General features: G+C 39.2%; 1 protein-coding gene across 1 annotated transcript; it reads right to left on the bottom strand.

Annotated features, from left to right (window-relative positions):
• Positions 1–394: 394 nt before the first annotated feature.
• LOC104570675 (inverted formin-2-like) lies at positions 395–15,281 on the bottom strand. The gene is made up of 12 exons (XM_088539584.1): positions 14,795–15,281; positions 13,349–13,491; positions 12,801–12,862; positions 11,275–11,377; positions 10,531–10,616; positions 9,362–9,462; positions 7,989–8,059; positions 7,770–7,877; positions 7,373–7,443; positions 5,692–5,812; positions 4,779–4,943; positions 395–587 (listed from the first exon to the last, which is right to left on the bottom strand). The coding sequence occupies exons 1-12, from the start codon at positions 15,279–15,281 to the stop codon at positions 465–467; spliced, it is 1,641 nt and encodes a 546-aa protein (XP_088395710.1). The 3' UTR covers positions 395–464.
• Between the last annotated feature and the right edge of the window lie 7,628 nt (positions 15,282–22,909).

Here is a 22,909-nt window from a genome sequence, read left to right on the forward strand (position 1 = left end):
CAGTCTGCCAATGTCCAGCAAAGCACAGGCTCTCATTAAGCACACACAAAACACTTTAAGGAACTGAAACTCTAATCAGAATAGAGCAAAAAAATGTTGAAACAGTAACACGTGATTCAACTTGCCTCACACAAGGCATCCTGAAGTTCCAAAGTGTGTTATCTTTTTGCATCTTCAGAAGTTTACAAACAGCTGTGCAGAGCAATAGCAGGACAACATCTACCTTTAAGCAAAATGCTAGTAATTTGCTCATTGGTCCCTATCATGATCCCTATCATGATCTCTTCTGAATATTTACATGAACATAAAAATTGCAGACCTACTACCCTATTTTACAACGTTTTTCACTATCTGCTTGTTGGCTACACCAACCATTGCTAAACCACTCTCATAGTGTTACATCATCCATAGCTAAACAGATGAATTCCTCCTGATTAACAAAAGACCAATCAATAAATCCAGATTTAGCTTTTGTTAAATGTACTAGTGTTTCCATACTCTCCCTTTAGTCTCTTTGCTTCTTCACCTTTAAGTTGTTTCTTCCTTTTCTCCGACTTTGCAGCTTGCTCTTTTCTTTCTTGATTTTCCTGCATTCAGACAGAATGACAAATAGAAAGTTAAATAAGAAAACTTACTGGAGTAAAAACTGGTTATGATTTGCGATGAGTAACTACTCTAAATGAGTCTTATACACCCTTTCAATGACATTTTTCAGCTGCAGGGTTTTGAGGACAAAAGCCAGAACAAAGCCAATGTCTTACACAATGTCTCTGTGTAGCGATGTTACTAGCAAACTAGTTCATTAATTTCACCTGTAGAGATTCATCTATGACATGAAATGCATTCGTAATTAATTCTGGGGATCACAAAGCACAACATTAGTTCGACTTAATTAGCATTTATTTATTTATTTATTTATTATATTTATTCCAAAGCATCTTTGATTTTATATGAGCTGCATTCAGAGTTTTCTACCAGAAGCTTCAGGAACTTGTCACTCTGTTGAACAACAATCTACAGTTCCTCTTTAGACACCCATTATATTTGCCAGCTGCATCGCTGCCCTGGTGCTCAGCAGCAGGATCCTGGCTGCAAGTCTGTTGGTGCCAACCATGCAGCTATCAGGGTGACTTGTCCTGTTGGGACTCATGCAGTCAGATAGGACTCCTGTTTCCTTAGACCTGCTGACACTGGGATGCTGTGAGTAATGGAGGAAGAGAAAGAAATCAAATGATTACTCTCAGTAAAGGAAGACCTACAGTCAATGGAGGAGTATTTCTGGATTTAGACAAGTAGCACAGTTGTATGAGGGGGTAATTCTGAATGATCAGGCTAACAGTAGAAGAATATCAAGTTGATTTTCTTAACAGCTTATGCAATCCCTGTTCCAAGCTGCAATCATCAACAGAGCATTGTAATCACCACCTGGAATTCCACATGCTTTCAACTGCAACCAGTCAGCCAAGAAAGTTCAGTTTTTGGGCCACTTGCCATGGTTTTGTGATGTAGTGAGGAAGGTGCTGCTGTGTTAATAATTTCCATGAGGATTTTCATTTGTTACAGAGAGGTTTCTTCATGAGACATGCCTGCTCTTCTTTGCAGATTTTAGTACCAACAAAGTATTAATAGATTCGTTGATTGCTGTGGATGAAGTCCCAGGAAACATGCATGAATTTCTTAGAGCTTTTACAGAATGTAAAAGACTAGGATCTTTTGGTCCTTAAAAACACTTCCCGACAAATAAAGTAAACTTGTGAACATAAATAGAATTACTTTCTCAGAATTGTAGAATTGTTACAGGCACTTTCACTGGATGCTTGGAGAAGGAGAGGAAACTGGTGCATTATCCCTGGCAAAAAAAGAATTCACCTGCCATGAAGAAAGGAATCTGCTAAAAGAATGAAGGTGGCGAAGTCTTAAAAACAAGCTAGAAGCCTTTCATCATTGTGTTCCTCTTATGTGCTCACCTGATAAATTCCTGCTGTGTTTTAGAATATTTCCTTTGAGATATTGTTGATATTGAGAGACTTTCAAAACTGCAAGTCCTTGGAGAATGCCTCTACGCTACATTGCACAAGAAGTAAAGGAGGTGAATTCAGGGCTACCTTGTTCTGCTATTTGAGCAGAACACTCAGTAACGAAAAAAAAAACCAAAACCCATTAGCAGTAAATCTATGGACTGATCAAACTTAAATTGAATTGTTCAGAGAGAGTGAGGGGAAAAAAAAAAGTCTTTAGTGACTCGACACAAGCACACTGCTAACAGCTTCTTCAACATGAGAAAGGCCACTAAGACAGAGGAGGAGCAGGGAAAGGGAACGAATGCCCACAATCCCTGCTCCAGCTCTGGGTTCACTAAAGGTTGCTGTAATAATTAGACTAGATAAAGTAGAGCTGGGGACATTAGATTCTTGTTGGATCTTTGCATTAAAAGATGCTCTGTGATAACTATTTATCCTCACACTATCCAACACCCTGCTGAGGAGCTGGCTCCAGCTCCTTTGTCCAAGAGTACACAACAGGCAACAGAACTGTCTTTTTGACCCTTGTAAAGAGCCAAGCACTTCCTAGAGCAGATTTTGTTTATTGTTTTTCTCCTTTTTCTGAGATTAGACTGCATCTTTAGAGGGAGCTCCCCTCTTTGAATAGATGCAACTGCTAAGGGAAAATCAAATGTTTCCCACATGCTCTATAATTACCCAGTTTTTCTTTTCCACACAGTTTTAGAACTTAGTGCATCTCCAATACTGCACTCTAACTTTGAGTTGGGAAGCTATTTTCTCCCCACCTTCTTCTTCCTGCCATCTGCTCTTTTAGTTCTTCTGATAAGCAGAAAAACATACAGCCTGGGTTAAAGACCAGCTATTTTTCACTGTGCCAGTTGTAGGGGTCACTTGGGTTTTTGAAAGACATTTTTTTCCTCATCAAATAGATGGAGAAGAATGCAAGGTGCACATTAGATGTTTCATTTGTGTAGCTCAGTCTTCATTCCTGAAGGATAAGAAACCAGAAAGAATACTCAAGAAACAGAGGGAGAAAAAAAAATCAAAGTATGTTTGGATAAACCTGGAAACAGAAAGTACCACAATTTATCAAAATAATTCTTTGATTACTTGGTGCAAGAGTGGAAAGACAGCCTTAACTATTTTGGTAGTGCCAACAGACCTGCTTTACACAGAGCACTTATCTTAAAATAAAAGCCACATTTTAGCCAAATGACAAACACCTTGAAAGAGATGATGGAGGTTGTCTGATTCTAGTGTAAAATCTAAAAAAGAGAGTAATAAAAATCTTTTAAAAATTGAAAGCTTGAACTTTTCAGCAGGCTGTTGTTTTGAGCACATACAGTATTTTTACTATAGTGACAGAGAGAAATGATTAACAGCTGTGGTATTTTTGAGGTGAGGTACTGATGAGAAACTGAACCAAGAAAAGATGAAAGGGAGGTTACATGTTGGGTAGAGGAAAAGCAGGTCCTTTCCATTTGCTCTAACTTGGCTGTGAACAACGAGAAAAAAAAAAAAAAAAGTTGTTCATACCTCCATGTGCAACTCCACCATGACATCCTACATAACCTTTATTGGGACTTCTTCTTTCAAAGAACTTTGGAAGCAAGAATTACCCTTCACATTAATTTTCCAGTGTGGCTGTACATAGATGTTGAGCCAAGGTGTTCCGAACTCTCTCAGTACTCCACCTCATAGCTAAATTTTGAGGGTCAAGTTTATAGCCAAATATTTTCTGTGGTTGACATTTATTTTCCCCCTCTCGACTGTGACACTATCACCTCATTTCTGTACTAAGGTATCTGTATTGCTTGCAAAATTGTACATATCTCATACCTCCAGGTAGGGGGAATATTAAAGGATATCTTTTTCATCTTTTGTCTGAGAAGCTGTCACAGAAGCTTCTTTGTTTTGATCTAAAACTATGATTTACCCTAAAACACACATCAGCCACCATTGCCATGACTTTGCCCAGCATAAATATCTGCATTACAGCAATACCTTGCATAATGTGCCTGAAAATGCCTTCCTTCTGTAGGAGGCAAATCCAGTCTTGTGCTCTGCAGGACTCGGCTCAGGAACAGGTTGTTGTTGCTTTAAAAAATTATGTGAAGCCACTAATACCTGGCATTAAGAAAACACTAGAGAAAGAACATTACTGTGGGCATGAAGTATGCAGTAGGAAATATTACCTAGAGGATTACTGGAGGTTTAGTAATTAAGAGGGGCTAGTCTACACAATCTGTATGGGAAAGTTGCTCTTCCTTAATCCTTATTGCAAGGAGTGTTACTTTGTGAGATCTTAAAGGTATAAATATCATCTCTTGGGAAGTGGTTTTGTAGAGGATGTAAAACATGCTGATTTGAACTAACTAGTGCCATGAAGTATCTGCATGTAAACATATCTCTTACAGGCTTTGCCTCTGCAAGACCTTCACTCCTTCGGTAAAACCTGTTAGGTTGCTTATTCTTTCACACATCACTAGCTTCTATTCTATTGAGGCTTGATTAGTAATTTTAGGCTGGAACCAATCTTAAAGGTCTTAATTCTCTGCACCAATTAAAAGAGTACATTTTGAATTTGCCCACATGCTCATTTCTTGATGTTGACTGCAAGCAAAGAAGCAACTACTTCCATTTACCCCTGAAACCAGGGTTTAGGCAGCCCAATTTGAAAATAAATAAATAAATATGCAAATATTCTAAGACATCCTTGTTTGTTAAAAAAAGGCAATCTCTTTGTATTTGTAAAAATTCACAAATGCAAACCACCTGTAAGGCCTTGAGGAAGAGCTCTCTGAAGGTTTTCATTGTGACAAATACTTCTTCCAAGGATATTCTCTTTTGGTCTTCACACAGATAATCAGCAAGTTCTTCCTTCTTCTTTTCAGTAATGGCAAATTCCTTCTGCAGGTCCTTTGAAGCGCTAATACTGCCCTGAGACACAGTTTACAACACAATTTATGCACATTAAGAAATAACATATTCTGAGCTACCCAGAAGACTCAAGTTAATGCAGAGCAATCCTTTTTTAAAGAACTGACAGCTAAGATTGTAAACCAATGTGCAATTCTTTCTTCTTAATTGAACTGTTTGCATTTCCCGTCCTTTTTGTTAGGCCCCAAAGCAACTCACTTCATGTTGCCACTTTCATCATATTCATCCACATGGAAATTTCACTCAACCTGGGATGACTAATCAAGAGATCATCTTTAGTTATATGACCCCATTTTGAGAACAGGAAAAGCTAGAATCTAAAGGATATTTGGGAATATATATGCTCAGGGAAATGCTCAGGGAATATGCTCAAGGAAAAAAAAAAAGACTGTAGATCTGTTCACTTTCCTTTTCTCCCCTCAAAGAATAGCTAGTCAAAACATGTTACTGCACTGTACTATATCCATTTATAGTTGCATCCTACATTTCCTTTTTAAGACCTTCCTTTCTTTTGCCCACACAGATTGCTGACTGATTCTCATCTGTTTCCTTTTCATAATACCACATTACAGGCATGAAAATAAACCCATGACACTTCTTCCACAGAGACGCAGAAGGAGCGTGGTTATGCCCTGCTTCCTCCAGAACTGCTTCCATTTGCAACCTGCAATCTCAGTGCCTTTGCGAAGCAGAGTTTTAAAGCATTTGAGAAAAACAATGGAAATTGGGGTACATCCAGTTTACCTACTTGAACAGATTTTCCATGCTGTACTTTCAAATCCTCTGTTGACAGAAGTACACGCTTCTCTATTTCCAACAATTTCTTCATATTGGCACCTGCTTCAGCCTGCATAACTTCAAAGTGGATTCTGAAAGGCCCGCAAAAGGGAAAGTAAATTAAAACAGCAAGTCTGTCCTTTTTTTTTTTTTTTCTTCTAAGTTAAATGACTATAGACAATATTATCTCTACAAATGAATATAGGGTGAGTTGTCTAATGCAGACCCTTCCTTTGCAAATAATTCTCCTCCGCAAGAGCTCCTTTTTAAGCTGCTAAAAATCCATCTGAGGAAGATACTTCCTTTGCGTCCCTACTTCACATTTTTTTTGAACACCAAGCCCCCACCACCTCCATGGGTACACTGTGGAAGAATCTTACTGTCCCAGTATTTATAAACCTTCTCCAAGACTTCCAGTGTATTTTTATTCATAGACAATTAACACTCATCTCTTTTGTGCCAATATTGTCTTCTCTCCCTGCTGTTTTTCTCCCTGATTTATTTGTAGTCAGAAATTGTATCTCTTTTTGGACTTCATTTATCTCACACGGAGGCCCAAACATGCATGTTGCATAACAAACACATTTTGCTGTTCTGACAATCCCTTTGCAGAGACACGAATCCAAACAAAAACTACTGGATCAGCACTACATGACTTGGTGTTTGATGGTGTATCCAGATGTGAGTGGCATTAAAAAGGTCCCTTGCAGGCTTTGCTTTGTAAACAGCTCTCCCAAGGCTGATTAGCAAAACAATTTTATAAGTTTGAAGGTTTGACTAAGCTAGAGGGCAATTACTTTATTAAAAAAAAAAAGAGGACATTTATATTAACAACTAGGAGGATTTAGATTCAGACAAGTCTTCCATTATTACACAAACCCAGAGAGAAATGCAGGCTTCAACATATCATCCAGTTTAAACTTCTCACAGAGAACTTGTAGTGCTTTCTGCTGCGTTACTGAATCAACATAATTTTTGAATTTAATTAATTTTAGCAGCTGCTTAAAAATATCAGTACATCTCCAGATTGCTGTTTACCCTAGCTTCTAGTTACAAGAAAAATTAAAACATTGTAAGGTTCCAAAGAATTCATATAAGATTTAAAAAATGCTAATCCTGAGCTGTAAGTCTGGGTTCCTACTCAGTGTAGTTTAGCATATCCTCATGTTGTTTTTCTGAGCTAACTAGGCTGAGTTGGTGTTAAATTCATGAGGCTTTCAGACACATGGAAGGAAGTCTGGAGGACCAGGCTTTTTCTTTCCACCCACATATACACTGATAGTGATATTTAATTCTGGGCCTCATGAGGTCCCTTGAGTGCTAGTACACTGTCCCTGATGTCCCCTCCTCACAACAGCTCTGTGAGGAGAAACTTAAGGCAAGATACTGTTCCTATTGCAACCTGTGGGAGAAGAATCTGGTGTTTGAAAATGAAGGCGTTAACTCCTTGTAAATCCCACTGAGCTACATTTGAGTGGCTTTAGCCAAAATGCTTTGTAAATCTCAGAACCATTCGGGCTTGGAAGGAAACCTCTCCCACACAGCAGAGAAATCTTGTGACCTTATTATACCACCATAAAATGACTCAGCTCGTGCTTGGTTCTATGGAGATTGGCAATTGATACATGACAAAACAAAACAAAGAGTCCTACCCTACTGCCTTGGAAACAAAGTCAAGATCATTGGGAAGCTGCAGCAAATCTCTGTGGTTTCTCTCAACCTCCTAAAATTCAAGTGGAAAAGCAGTTACTTTGTACAATCAATGAAAAAGTATGGAAGTTTCTCAGAACAGTATCAGGACAAAAATAATAATACTTAGATAAGCTTAGCCTTTACCAGGGAACAGGCATGTTAAGCAAATCTAGGAAAGGAAACCTAGTATTAACTATCTAAAGATTTTATTTCATAGGTGTTTGATCCTTTCCACCCAGGAAACAGTGGCAAAGTTCTCACTGCATTTGTAGGCATGGAGACTCTGTGTAAGCACCTTCATTTCAGGGTATGTTTGAGATCAAGGCACACAAGGCTGACTTGACCTCCATGTCCTACCTCCAATATATGGTGAAGTAGAGTAATGTGGCTTTGGTTTGCTTTTGTCTCTGTCAGCTTGAGCAAGGCACTAATTTTAAAGCCTCCAGCATCTCCACTGTGATGCCCCTGGAAAATGCAGGAAAAAAAAAAAATCTTTGCTTCAGTTTCCAAGTCTTGTATTTAAATTTTCTGCTATCTTCAGAAGTACAACAATTATAAAGAAATAACTTCACTTACGTAGTTCAGAAAGTTTCCAACTTTAAGAATCAACTGACAGAAAATTGGCAGTCGGTGACTTGTAAGAAGGGCTGAAGAATAGAAAGGGACATTTTCATAAATTAAATAAGGTGTTCTGAAAGAGGATGTTCCTTACGTTGACAGCAGTGTTAAAACAACTCTCATCTAAGATTATGTAAAGTCAGTATTATTATGAATTTGGAAAAAAGAACAACATAAAAATGGTTTATAGAGAGCATGAACAGAAATAAGTCAGATGTACGAAAACACAATGAAGAAGTTTCTTTTTTTGGTATTTTCCCTAAACTACAGAGAAAACGAGATTTCCCATCAATTTTAGAGTATACATATACCATCACTGCAACCACTCATGAGGGACAACTACACGTGAGAAAGTATTTAAACATGAGAAGGTCAGTAGCTGTCATTCTCAGCACATTGTTACAGGTTTAAAAAGTGAAGGTCCTTTTGCCTCGTAAACATCATTAATGAGAATAATGAGAGGCTGTGCATACTGACAGCAGAAACTGGAATACAAACAACATTTTTGGCAGAGCTAGAACAGAATTCTCACCCACATGCTGGCCCACACTGCTGGGGGCTGAATGAGACTGCAGAAAGTTGTTGATTAGGACACAGATCCAAGAGTAGCTATAGCACTGATATCGAATAACCTAGTTATAGCCAGATTTTATATACAAACACACAAAAGTGCAGCTGGGCAACAGGAAGTCATGGCTGCTTAAAATTATGTATCTGAAGCTATAATCCAAGAGCTAATTTAGGAAAGAATTGAGTTAAAACGAAAACTGTATCTGATTTTGTGGAGGGAGTTTATGAAAATATTACAGACATTATTATGGAGAGAAACATTATTACGGAGGGAATTTATATAATTGAGGATACATATTTTGTAAAACAAAATAGATTCTATTATGTCACTTTGACTAGGTCCATCACAGAGCTATAGCCTGGGCTACAACCAAAACGAACTTAGAGGAGGAACTGGAAGAGCTTCATTGTTATGAACAAAACTCTCTGCTGCGCACACAAGTTCGACTTTTATTTAAACAAAATCTGGGATTTGCATATAGAAAATTTCCTTCTTCTCTGTGAGGGATTGTTGGTAGGAATGAGCCAACATGCCTGCTTTATTTATCTTGATGAAAGCTCTGCAGAATAGCACAAATTGCAGCTCTGCAGAATGAACTCCAGAAACAGAATCTGTAGCCAGGGTTTTGATGTTCCTTACATATTCAGCAATTAAAAGGTTAATTTTCATTAGATTATAGAATATGATATGATTGAGTCTATTTAGATAGAAGTTTTCTGTGCCTAAGCACTGGGCATAGACACATCACTGAGGCACTTACTTTCACAGGCTCTCCTGATTACTTGTGCTTTTGGCAACAGACAGTCCAGCAGAATTTTTGTTTCCTCACAAGCCAGCATACATTCAACCCGCAACTGGTAGCTAAGGGAAGTCAGTAAGAAAAAAAGAAACACAGGCCTGATTAATTGTCTCAAGTCCAGTGAGAGAATTTCCCATTTTAGGCAAAGAGCAGCACCAGTGTTTTTATGTTACCTTTAATGCTCTGACAAGAGAGAAGTCTCACTGAATTGGAATCAAACCCCTAGACCTTTCCAAAGACGTCCTAGAAATAACTATAACCTCCTCTTTCAGGAAGCAATGTTGTAATCAAATCTGGCAGTGACTTCCTTGCATAACGAGGCAATAATTTTTGACAATTCCTGGGCAGCACTAGGCAGGGCTTTTGTTCTTCCTGTCAACTTCTCAGACAGAAATTCCAACCACTTTGCAGTGATGTTGTTTAATAGTATCTTTATGCATCTTCATCGTGGATCAGTGTTGCGGAAAAGCCATGGAAACATCTTATAGAGTGTTTTTAAAGCTAGTTATAACCTTGAGAAAATTAAAAGCCAGATTTTCTCCACCATATTTTACCACAAATGGCTGCAGGATAGACAAGTTATCACATTTCACTGGGACTATTCCTGTGATTTGTAACATATCACTGTGTAGTGTTTTGAAGAACAAAAAGATTTCCTTCTGTGTGCTTTATCTGGCTTGGTGACAATTCAGGAGGTGGCCAAACCACAGACACTGATGTAATTTACTCATGGCTTTGTGGACTCTTTTTTTTTTTTTACAGACTGAAATCTCTAACACAGGGATGGAGAGAACTGGCAGCCAGCATTCAATCTGTAACTTCACACATACACTATCATACAGATAGTCACTGCACAACAGCCAACAGTTTTCTAACTATGACTTACTAATACCTAGGTGAATTTAACAAGTTTCCTAAAGGCATCAGAAAGTCTGTTTGGCCACTGGAAAGGAGAGGTTTCTCACCCATTAGTAGCAGAGAGTTGAAGGCTCTACGAATAGTAATCACATGCCTTCTCCTGAGGACGGAACCTTATGGACATCCTTCTAACACAGGAAACAGGATTCTTATGGATAACCCCTGTAAGCCACATACACTCACAAGTAGAAATCAAAGAAAATTTTACTTACTTAGGAACTTCCAGGAGATGGAGATAAAATTGATCTGTATTTGCTAGTTCTGATTTTTCTTCTTTGCAAGATTTCAGGCTATTTATCTAAAAAGGAATAAAACAGTAAAACCCCTGTAAAGTATTGTAAAATATTTCTGGGGCCCTGGTTGCTTCGCTCAGAGACAAAGCTGTTTTTTCTGAACTATTTGTGTGCACAGACAATGGGACTGAGCCAGATGAGACATAAATTACACAAGCAAACTGGTTTGCAAAGACCTGTTTAGAAGTAAAACTATTAAGTTTTGCTTCACTTGGAAGGCTGTGATTGTACAGTTTCTTTTATGATAAATCCCTGATTGATAGGCAGGACTTCAACATGTTCTGGTGCAATCTAGCCTGGCAATCCCTTCAGAAAAACAGATCCCAACACCTCTCAACTGAAACCTACACTGAAAGTCTGTTTATTCACCCAGATTTACAAATGCTAATATATTATACTCGTTTAATTAAATTATCAGGAATGAAAAGCAGGACTGATCCCCTTGGTGAGGCTCACAGTGTATTATTGCCTCATCTTTGTAACATGAGGCCAGATTTTTGCTGGGTAAGACTTCACTACTGCTCTATCCTAGGAATCCATTGACTAAGACGGTGCATGGCCATGAGGGATCCGGGCACACTGTCTTGCTCTACCAGTGGAAATATTCAAAAGCGAGCACCAGGCATGCTCTAGGTCCAGCAGAATCAGCAGGATGATAGATACCTCATGCTCTTCAGGCAGCAGTTTGAGTAGCTGCTTTAGCATCTCAGCATCAAACTTGGATCCATCCCCTTTGTGAATCATTTCTGCAATCTCTTTATTGGAGCTGTAGGAAAGAGAGATGCCAAGGAGCAGCAGTGTAAGAAGAGGGAACACAAAAAACATAGGAGAGCACAGTTCCATCATAGGAATAGAAAACAGCATCATAGGAATAAAGGACATTATTCATACTGCACTTGCCTTCCGTTGTTATTAGGATCTCACTCCTTAAAAGCATGATAAAGCAGATTTTGAGGGAAGCCTAAAGCTAGTTTAATAATAATTTAAGTGTGATTTCTGAGTTTGGTTCATCGTCATACAACAGAGTCCTCCCCTTTTAGTATGGGCATCCAGTGGCACTAAGGAGAGATTTACTCCTGAATTTTTTATACTGCTTTCAGTGAAGCCAAGGCTAAAACTGCTGGCTCTTCTCCTGCTGAGAGACATTTAGGAAAATCCCAGAAAGTTTCATCCCAGATCTTTTCCTAAAACTTTGGCAGACAATATGTCTTTGAAATGAAACCAGGCTGCTCTGATTTGGGTTCTGGAAACATCAACTCCCTGCACCTACCACTGCTAATAGAGGAGGCAGCTCAGTACAGAGCGTTATCGTCCTGCAAAATGGGAAGCGTGGCTCAACTACTTGATCCCACAGTCTCTAGCTGCTCCCAGGAGGGCTTAGATGCTGCCCAGGGAATCACGTAGAGATAAAAAATAGCAGCTAGGCTACACAGAGCTATTTTACACCATAAAGCAGAGCTTGCAATGGAAAAAAAACAGAGGGTTGAAAGGAAAAAAAAAAAAAAACCTTTCAGACTGATTCTGATTTATTCTTAGCACAAAGGAATCTCTAGGCTGAGTTTTCTTTCTGAAGCCCTTATAACATGGGACATTGCACAGAGGATTACACTCAGGGAGAGATCAGAAAATTCATCTTGATACTGCAGTAGTTCCAGGGAACATCAGTGAGGAGATTTTGCCAAGAACTGCTATAGATTCCCTTTTTCTCTTTTTAATCCTCTGGAGACTGTGACTTGGTGAACTTCCATTTGTTTAATTAAGTAAACTATTCCCTCTTTATAGACAATCTGTGAATAAAAATTATAAACAATTTTAAATTCTGAAGATGTCCCTTTAAAATTAACTAGCTACAGAATTCCTAAATAATGCTTCCTGCGTGCAAATGATATTTATGTCGATAATGCATAAAAGAAATACTTTCCTACATGATTTTGCTGCTATTTATAAATATTGCCTCTTTAGGAATCAGTGTTGTTCCATTTTAGGTTTAGTAACTATTCCAACATGGTATTAATTGCCTGGGAAGAGTCTGACTAGTACTACCACATCTTAGCAGCTAAAAAAACCTTAACTCCCTGATAAAAATACATAGCAGTTATAAAATCTCTGCTAAATTTATTTTATGTGTTTGGCATGTTTCTGTTCATTCAGACTACATGCTGAATTAGAGGCTACTCTACAGCACTTACCACTTAAATTGCTTCAGAAATATATTCAGAAGAAGACTTTTCCTTAGACCTATAAATGTGACCTGGCAGAAGAAAAAAAAAAAGATAAGAAAGAAAAGCAGTCAGTTAGACTGAGCTTTTGTGCATTTATTGGCAAAATTAATGCTTCTTCAGTAATACCATTATCAACACTATTCATAGCTGAAACTTGGAGCAATTTACAAAGCATGTGTGTCATTAGATCTCTTTTAGAAAGAATCAGAAAGAGAAAAAAGCACAAAAAAGGGAAATGATTTATCAAAAATATTCTAGTTTATAAGAATTATCAGTGAAATTCCCACATTCTCTCTTTATAAATCTAAGATCTGTTCCTCAGTAGATTTAATTCAACATGTCTAATCCTATACCTATTCATTCCATGCCCTTTTTTTTTTTTTTTTTGGTGTCAGCTTTAGAAGGTAGATATCAAAACTTCCTACTTTATTATAAAAGATTGACAACAATAAAGAGTGAATAAGCTATTTTTCTGAAGAACTTTGATAGGCTCTACAAGGGAGAAATCCTGGTACCTCTTTTGATTTATGTATTTTTGGCCCTGTTTTCTCCTTGTGTGCAGCTGGTGGAACACAGAAAAGCAGCTCCAAGCTGGTGTAGTCAGGCTCTACAAGGTCCTTGCTGCCACCTGCCACTGCAGCCCACATGGAGCGGCTTTCTGGAAGAGAAGGATGCTTCAAGATGGACCACAGAGACAGAGGAACACTTCCAAGCAGTGAAACTTGCAGAAAAGAAAGCTCTTCAGAGGATGAATGAAATACGAGGCTCATTAGTCCTGGGCAAATGTTAATTATTTAAGAGTGGCAGCTCCCACGGAGAGCATCCCAAAGGGTTGAAGGCTAATTAAACCTGGAAAACTATCACCACATGTGGCTCATTGCTGAAGGCAAGCTGAAGGCAGCTGATGAACTTAATGGGTTTCTCCAACTTCTTTTTGCTGTTGCTAATAGTCTACATATTGCACAACTGTGGTACCCACACAGGGGACGTTACGTCGTATTAGGAAAACATCTCTCCTTACAAGAGATATGAACTCCCAAGCCCACCACCATTGCCACATTCACTAGGAACCATCCACACAACACATGGCACTTCAAAACATGAAGTTATCTCTAACACTAGATTTTTTAACAAAATGTTTCACCTCCTTTTCCTTCAGGAGAGATTACAACACTATCCCTTAAAGACATTGGGAATGAGTCTGAATTTGTATCTCTGCATAAGAGAGCAAGCAGTGGGTCACCCAGGCTTTTTTGCGTGATCGTTTGTGTATTTTATCAGAGCAACAAGTTCTTACAATTCTCACTTTAGTATTTTCATAAAGAACCTCTGATGTCCTACCAAGCCCCTTTCTTGGCAGGGAGCACAATGGAAAACTCCTACAAGATACATGGCCTGTGAACTGAACTTTAAAAAATGCAGCAGGAATGGAAACTGCATTCCCAGTTTTACATGAGGGGCCTATTCCTTGCCTAAACTTGAAGAGACCTTGCAAGCACCTTTGACAGACCATATATTAACCATAGACCTTAGTGCTTTTGCAGCAGTGTGAAAATCAATGTGATGAACGGTGAGTTCATTGAGGAGAAACCACAGACCATTACTGTTCAACAGATCTTTCCACTCAATGGACTTCAAAACATTTTGTAAACCTTAATTAGCAGATTCACAACATCTTAACAAATCAGAGAGAGAGGCTGAGTGGTTAAATGTCACTTCTTGCAGCAACGGACAGATCTGGACCTTCATTTCTATACATTTTTCCAGTCTATTATTTCTTCCACTTGTAAGTCAAGACTTTTCAAGTTTATTAGTATTGACATTTTTTTTGAAGGATTGAGAGAGAGCATGAAAGAACCAACTGCGTAGCCCAACTCACCAAGATCTAACCCTCAACATTTCTATTTTTTGTTTAGATGTGAAGTAAACGAACCGGCCAGCCCAGTGTTACAAGCACGTACGTCTCACCACGTCAGAAGGGAGCTTCTGCCAGTGAAACACCTTCATCCTCAGCGTTGGCGTCTTGGCCCTCTTAGCGCAGGGCTGCCCGGCGCATCCGCAGGCGAGGCGGTCGCAGTCGGCATCGCTGCCCGGCAGCGGCGGCGGGAGCGGCAGGGCCCTTATGCCCGGCCTGGGAAGGGGTGCTGAGAGCAACTTGCATCCAGGGGGTAGGGCTGGAGGGGCTGGCAGCGACGGCTGCATTGCTGGCACAGCAAACTGTTGTGGGGAGCACGGGGAAGCACATCGTTGGGGAGGTGACGTCTTCCCTGGAGACTGCTGGCGCTTCTTGGAAAAGCAGGTTGGTGGAGAAAGGCTCAGATCAGCCCTGGGGTTCTCCTCTTCCAAGTCCATGTCAACTTGAATGCATTTGTTCACTTTTTGAACAAATCTCCTGGGCACTGAATTACGCTGAGGGGGACACTTCTTGCTTGGCAGAGTGTTCTCCATGGCTCCCCTGGTCCTGTTTTCCTGGTCTACAAGACAATAGTGAGGTGCAAGGATTAGCAAGGTCACACCCAGCTGCCAGCTTCTGTTAACTGCTACAAAGAAATGCCAAAGCAACAGAGACCTTCCACCTGGGGCAAATAGGAGAAACATTTCTATCTGTTTTCCAGAGAATAGAAGTGACACTGCCCTGCAGTTTCAGCTGTGTATTTCAGAAACAAAGCCTCACCTCAGGACTCCTTTTCCTCTTGCTCCTTTTACCTCTTTGTCGCAACATGTGAGGAAAACAAAAGCAAATGCAGTCACCACTGTATACCTCTACCTGCCTTCTGATTGCTTTTTTTCCCCCTCTGGCTCAGCCATTAGGCAGGATATTTCTTTCAAAGGGGTAAATGGATTCCCCCTATGGAAGTAGCTATAGTCATTGGTGCAAGAAAGCAACTTCTCATACAGCAGGGACACAATCATTCCCACCCCCTAAAGAAGAGCATTACCACAACTTACTTTGGCTGCAGGAGGGTGGGATTTTGAGAGAAACTTTGACCTAATAAATTAAACAAGCTACAGGTGAGGACAACTTAGCCTAGGCTCCTTAGAAGTTTGTAACCACACAGATAAAAGATAGGTAAGCTTAAGAATAGCTAAGATAAAATTTGACTGAAAGGGAAAGACTAATACAGCATAGATTCTTATTCCTGTGCTGGAACTATGCAGTTTCTCTTACAGCTTCTTGCAAAAGGCTATGGGCTGCAGAAGCAGTCCTCAACTGAAGCAAATTTTAAGTGTGCAGGTCAGTAGAAATACTTGCAAGTTCAGGACTTGTGATTGCCTGAGGGTGGAGCTTTCTTTTCCAGAACTTCCACCTCTTGTAGTCAGAAGTTATTCCAGAACTCAGTGGCTGTGGCTGGTGTGTGATTTCTCTCCTTTGGTTGGCTTCCAGAGTGACCTTCTTCAACAGTTCTAATAACGCTGGATGTTAAGGAGGGAGTGAGAGCAAACATCCAAATGTTAGTAGCAGTGCACTTCATATAGCCCTTTTTAAACATCTTAGGGAAACAGTGATGGAGACCTGCATCATCCCGGCCTTTAATGAACTCATGTCTTTAACAAAACATACATTAATAACACTAGTGACTTTAACAGTGTTAGCTGTATGGGTACTTTTAGTTTTATGTTCAGGGAGAACTGGAGGCTTATTAGGTATATACCATTTTTTATGTCCTCAAATGACTACATTAATACTTACAGCTGGCCATTATTCTCCTTACGTGGTAGTTTAGGTAGAGTTTTGTCTGCTTATGTCATTAAGGGAACTGCATTAAAACCTGCAATTCATACATCTCTGTTCCACAGTACTTATTTAAAATACCTCCTATAATTTGAAACTATTTGTCTTTAAAACCTAACAGTTCTGGTGGTAATGTCCAGTTCTTGGGAGAGCCTCCGTTAAATTGTGAGCCAAAGGCCCCAAGGAAAAAAAAGCCATAAAAATGTGGTTTGTGGTTTTAATCCTAATTTAGTAAAGAATTTCTTACATTAAAAGCATTAAATATTAAATCAACTAGAAAATAACATGTGATTTACATAAAAAATGGAATGAGTTAAAATGTGTGCTTAAAATAACTAAACCAAAGACCTATAATAGGAAATTAGTATTAACTGTATTTGCTGTTTACTTGAATTAATTTGTTGTCACTTTCCATAAAATTTTTTTCACACAAATAAACACTAAGGTTTTCCCAAAGGTAAACTAGGCTTACATTTAATTTATGCAAACAACCTAATGTATCCCCTTCAGGACTCTACAGTCTTTGTGCTAAACTTGTACAGATGTTTGTAATTACCCTAGCAGGACAAGTGAGGGATTCAGCACTGTGAAAGAACCTAATGAGGAATAATCCACTTTCTGATAGAAATATTAGGAGTAAAATGAGCTGATAAAAATTCTTATTAGAAATAATCATGTGAAATTTCTGCTGCTTATATGAATTAATTAAGCTGTTAGAGGCATCAGTAAAAGCCTATTAATTAGGCTTTTTTTCTTTCTTTTTTCTTCCTTTCTTTTAATCAGAATGCTCTTCTAAATTACTGCAGGATTTGGGTAAAAGGAAAATTTTGTTCTTAAATTCTAATGAAATAAAAATGCTTCACAAGAAAAATAGCTAATATGCTTTGAATGATAAATAGATTTATAATTATCTACCTTCAAAGATTATGCTTTTGAGACTATGCAGTGAAATCCATGCTGCTAGGAAGATTAAGGCTGTGGTATAACTTCAAGGCAGCTTTAATTTACACTGCTGATAGTATTAAAATGAGCCTGTGGGTATATTAAAGAAAAAAAAAAATCTCTGCATGAAACTTCTTCCTAGAATATGCAAAAACCCATCTCTCTCAAGAAAATTGCACCTTAATGAAAGCAAAAAGGGACTGGTTTGCTCCTGACAGGTATGAAAGTAAGGTAATGGGCTTACACCATCCAGCTAAGGCAGGCTATGGGCTAGCCCAGCTCTGACAATCCAGCTGAAAAGCAATGAAAATTGCAATTAACTCTAAAGCTATTTTGAGTATTTTGCTACTCTACCTTTTGTTTTACTGGAAAAGTTACTAATATTCAAGGACTTCCACAACACAAACTTTCATTCTGTACTTTCTGAAGCACTGAAAATAGACCTGCTTCTCATTAGCCCTGAAATGTGTGCTGAGTATTGATTATGTATATATAAACACACACATGTACATATAAAAGACCATGTAAGCACTATCATTTCTTTTGTTATTTGTGGTGCTGCTGGTGGGCTGATATGGGCCTGTGTTATTGTATAAGGTTTCATTTTCTTCATAGCTGGAAGCTCATTTATTAGTCATTCATGTACTGGAAACAGGGGTTTCAGGGAACAGTTCAGAAAATCAGCCACTTCCCCTTGTCCCCTTGTGTGTTGTTTTCAAATTTCTTTCTTTCTTTCTTTTATTTTTTTTTAGTGCTTTACAAATTGTGCCTCTAGAAAGTTTCAAGGTAACCATCAAAAATGTAAGCACAAGAGTCAATTTGTGTAATGCAAGATGTATGATAAAAGGCAATAAGATGGACAGTTTGCTAAATGGCTAGAAGCTAAGGACAAAGTGTATAAATCAGTCAGGGGAAAAGTTTGTACCTCAGTCATGTAGGTAAATGATTTCTAACCAGTGGAGAATGATCATTTGTTTTCTGCATTTGCTGCTGTCTGGAGTCGGGCTCTGCTTACATTAGGAGTCTTTGTGGACCTTTCAAGAGGTATCACTTTCTTTTTGTTATTAATGATTGTTCCAAAGATAAAAAATAAATTGAAGAAATCAAAGTTGTCAATCCTTCAATGAAAAGGCAATTTTTGTTTAACTCCTTTTTGCCATAAGGTTTACCCTCCTCCTTTCAGATACATTTGTGTGGTTTTCAGGGGCTTCCTGCAATCAGGATTTCAGAGAGGTATGAGGGGAATTAAAGTTCTTTGTAAGCAGCACTCTTGCTTTTACAGGAGCAACCATGTGATGAAAATTCACAAAAGAGGGGAAAAAACTTATTGTGTGTGTGTGTGTGTTTACTATTAATAGCTTTTCTTTTGTGATGCTTTTCATCAGTTTTTTTTTTTCATCAGTGGTCAAAGTGTTTTATTTGGATACGATTGCCCCCATTTTAGAGATAGGGAAACAGAGGCACAGAGAAATGACATGCTTAAGGCATCTGTCAAAAGCTGTAACTCCAGTAACCCAAGTCTTCTCCACCCCAGTTTAGAGCTCTGGCTATCAAAAAGCTTTTTAATGTTTGCAATCCAGCGAGTTAACCACTTCTTTTCTATGATGCAGCTACGGCTGTGCCTTGATTCTCTCGTACCAAGTTACTGAAAGCAGGGGGAACATAAAGCAGAAGGGCTCGTTTTCTGCTCGTGGAGATGAAGTCTACATGCTTAATGCTTGTGGGCTAGACTGTGGGAATGGTGAAGAGCAAAAGCCTTTTAAGAGAACTGTGCTTTACTACCTGTGCTTTATGGCAGGTGGAGATAAAGCAGGAGCCTTGGGCCTTGCTGCAGATGGAGCCTGAGCCAGCAGGCAACTATAGGGTGTAGGTGGATGAGACACTACTAGTAGCTGGTAGGAGAGGTCCCAGCTGGTCTTTGTGCACCTGCAACGCAGCCGTGAAGCAGTTTAAGAAGCCACGTGATGGCCTATGTAGAAATGGGGAGGAGGTGCGCAGGGGGCTTGGAGAAAATGGGTTTTATGACTAGCAGAAAGTTATGAATATGATAGAGATGACAGAGATGATCCTACAGAGGATAAGTAGGATAAGACTGTTGAGAAAACTTGGGGGGGAGGGGGATTGTGTCTGTCCTTTACAAGCTGCTGCCTGAGATTTGAGAGATTGTTCCTTAATGTGAGAACCACGTTGTACAACGCTTTCTTTGTGATGGATTGTGAAAGTTCTCCTTTGGTGGGAAACCTGCTTTAGGAAGCACATGTGATTGCACAACCATCATGGAGCTATGGGGCATGAAAGGATGTGAATGATAATGAGCAGGTAACGAGCAGACTAGGAGGCTGGATACATAGACACGTGTCATTGTGCCTCTTCATAAATATGCCACTGTTTTTCACTCATGTGTCTCAAAAATGATTTTCTACAGTTATTTTAACTGGGGTTTGTTTGTCTGAAGGGATTAGTGGCAGGATATAATAGCTTTTATTGTTGGATGTTTACTAGGTTTGAGATGGGCCATGGTTTGGAAGAACTTATCATCTACTGGTTGTCATTCGGCTAAATGTGGTTAAGCTGGGATCTGCACCGAGACCTTCATAGGCAGCTGCATGTGTCACTAAAATTCACATTTGTTTTCCCTTTTTTGATTATTATTATTACCACAGAGTAAGGACAAATACCCGAACAAGCCTCTTCACTATTACTACCTCATTCTTTTCCCTCTGTAATCAAGGTTGTAGACATGGCAAAACTGTTTTCTATAGCATACCCACAGCTTTACATATGATGTGACCAAAGAAAACATGGGTTGTGATGGAGTTTGTCTTTGGGCAGTTCACTGATGAACTCTCAGATGCAGGTGAACGCAATCACCATTACTAATATGTTCACCTGTATTTCATTGCTATGACTATTAACACATACATATATTTATAGACATAGGATTCGCATGGTACTGATTTTATTACTGGTAAGCTTTTATGTTACACTCAAAGTCTATCTATGTACAGAATAGATCTAGGCTCTGTGTTTAGACAGATGAAAAATGGGAAATTTTCCTGAAAGACAATCTTTTTTGTTTGTTTTGAATTTTATCCCGTCCCCTCCCAAACAGAACAGAGATATTTCTCAGTCCCTGCATTTATACTGAGTCTACATGAGGATCAAGAGGCACACTCTAGCTGCATGGCATTGGCACATTTTGGAGGTACGGACGTGCTCCAAGCCTGGAACATTGGTGCCTGCATCAGGGATTGAGGATGAAGGGGGTTGTGAAGATTACAGCAAGAGCTTTCTCTAATAGGGTAAAGGTTTTTTTGGTTCATCTTTCTGTTCACTAAAGGAAAAAGACTTTTAACTGTGCAGTACAACGGTGTTACTAAGCAATTCTGGTTGGAATCCAGAATTAGAACATAGTTTAATGGTGAAGTAATAGTCTATTGAAGAGAAACCATAAAAACGTGGGCCCTTACCACCCCCATGAAAGAAAGGAGTCAATTACTTTGACTTCTTTTATTCTAAAATTTCAAATATTTTATTGAAATTTAAAAAAACGAAGCAAAACCAAACCCTGAAAATCCATCCCCTTAAACACATCTGAATTTTGGTGAAGTGTTTGGAAACGACTTCTGCTCATTTCTCCCATAGCTTGATTTTTTCATGTAGCTGATGTTTAATTAGGAATACACAGTTATTTGAGTTATAAACTTGTGTTCACAGGCTTGTTTACGTAATGGACTCCACTTGCATTTGCTGTGATATACTTCCAAATATTTTTTTTTAGGACCAAACTCAACATTCACTTAAATGAGCACAGACCTGTTGAAGGAGTTGTAAGTGCCATTGTTCTTACCAGCAATTAGTTTGAACTTACAGCTGAAAAGTCACTGAAAAATCTTTGGGATCACAAGCTTTACTTAAAGGTTACGAATGGAGCAAATCCTAGTTGGACATCTTCCTTTGACCTGCTCTAATCCTGCCCTCTTGCTAAATAATCTCTGCAATGGAAGCAGAGCTGCTCTTAAGTAATAATTCTAGGTAAGTGCTGTGCTTCAACCTGCTTATCGGGATGTTATTATAGAGATAATTTAATATAATTTTCACAGATTACTACAGAACAAAGAAGCAGCAGTGGCTTAAAATTAGCCAGTTCTCAGCAAACTCTTGATGGCAGTGGAAATGCCGAATGCTATTTCCTTGAAGACCAACCTAAGAATTCAGAGAAATAAAATCCCTGGCCCTGTGAAAAGGTTTTCTTTTTTCCTCTTTAGATGGAAATGGGAGCGGCTGAAAGGCCAGAGATGTGGACACCTGCTGCACCATTCGAAGAAATCAGCCTGCCTGGGGTATCCACAGGTAAGACTCCACATGTAACATCGGGGTAGCTTTCTTGTTCCCTGCTCCTAAATCTCAAAATTACTTTGTTCCTCTGGTAAAACAGCAGTGTGGGCCGGAGGAGGCTGGCTGCTTGCTGCCAGCCTGGGCTGCAGGCTCGTGATGGTTGCAAGGCTGCTGGGTAAACGTGTTTGATGGATTTTTGTAGCCTGGAGTCTAATTTGAGGGCAGGAAAAACAGAGCAATGAGAGTAACAGGACTGGTATTTGGTGGATGTGTTCTGAGGCTGGAAAAAAAGAGACAAGGATAGACCTGTGAACAGGATCAGGTTAGTACCGCAAGTCATACCTGGGAGGGTGATGCAATTCTGCTGGAAATCTCGGCCTGCCGTCGCTAGCGGGGCCATGGATTTCAGCCGCAACGGGGCTGTGCTGTCCCCGGGATCCTGGGATCTCTATTCTAAACTAGTCTTCATTTTTGTTAACCAATTCTTAACATACTCATAACAATGCTGCCGTTAAAAGTTATCAGTGATTTAATTCTTGGTTGAACTCCTAACTTAGTCCAGCAAAGTTCTCTGTAAATGGACTGCCAAGTCCTATAAAGCAAAGCAAAATAAGCTTTAGGCTGAACATTAGTCTAGACACAGTGAGTTACCATATAAAGGCATAGTTTTTAAATGTAACAATCTCTTCCACTTGATTCATATTTCAGCAGTGTCACACCGTAGACTCAACATACAGAAATTTGAATTGACAGCTATATACAAAACTATGATACAAAGTTATTACAAAACTGAATTGAGAAATAAAAGCTCTGAATTTTTAAAACACAATACTGCACATTCCCAGTTTTCAAGCAACAACAACATGAAACTACCCGTTCTGCAGCTGGAACATAACACTTCAGAGCAGCTTAGCATGATTTTCAAACCCAGAGATTTACTGAAGTACAAGCTGAAAATGCAGCTAATAGAGCCCCCTGGAAAACCTCTTTCTGCTGCTTTAAAAACAGGAACTTGGGCGCTGACTCTCCCTCATCTGTACGTGAGGCTCCTGCAAGACAAGCT

This window comes from Tinamus guttatus, unplaced genomic scaffold, assembly GCF_059628265.1.
Source record: "Tinamus guttatus ecotype Peru unplaced genomic scaffold, ASM5962826v1 Tinamus_guttatus_pri_ptg000048l, whole genome shotgun sequence".
In the NCBI taxonomy this organism is placed as follows: domain Eukaryota; kingdom Metazoa; phylum Chordata; class Aves; order Tinamiformes; family Tinamidae; genus Tinamus; species Tinamus guttatus.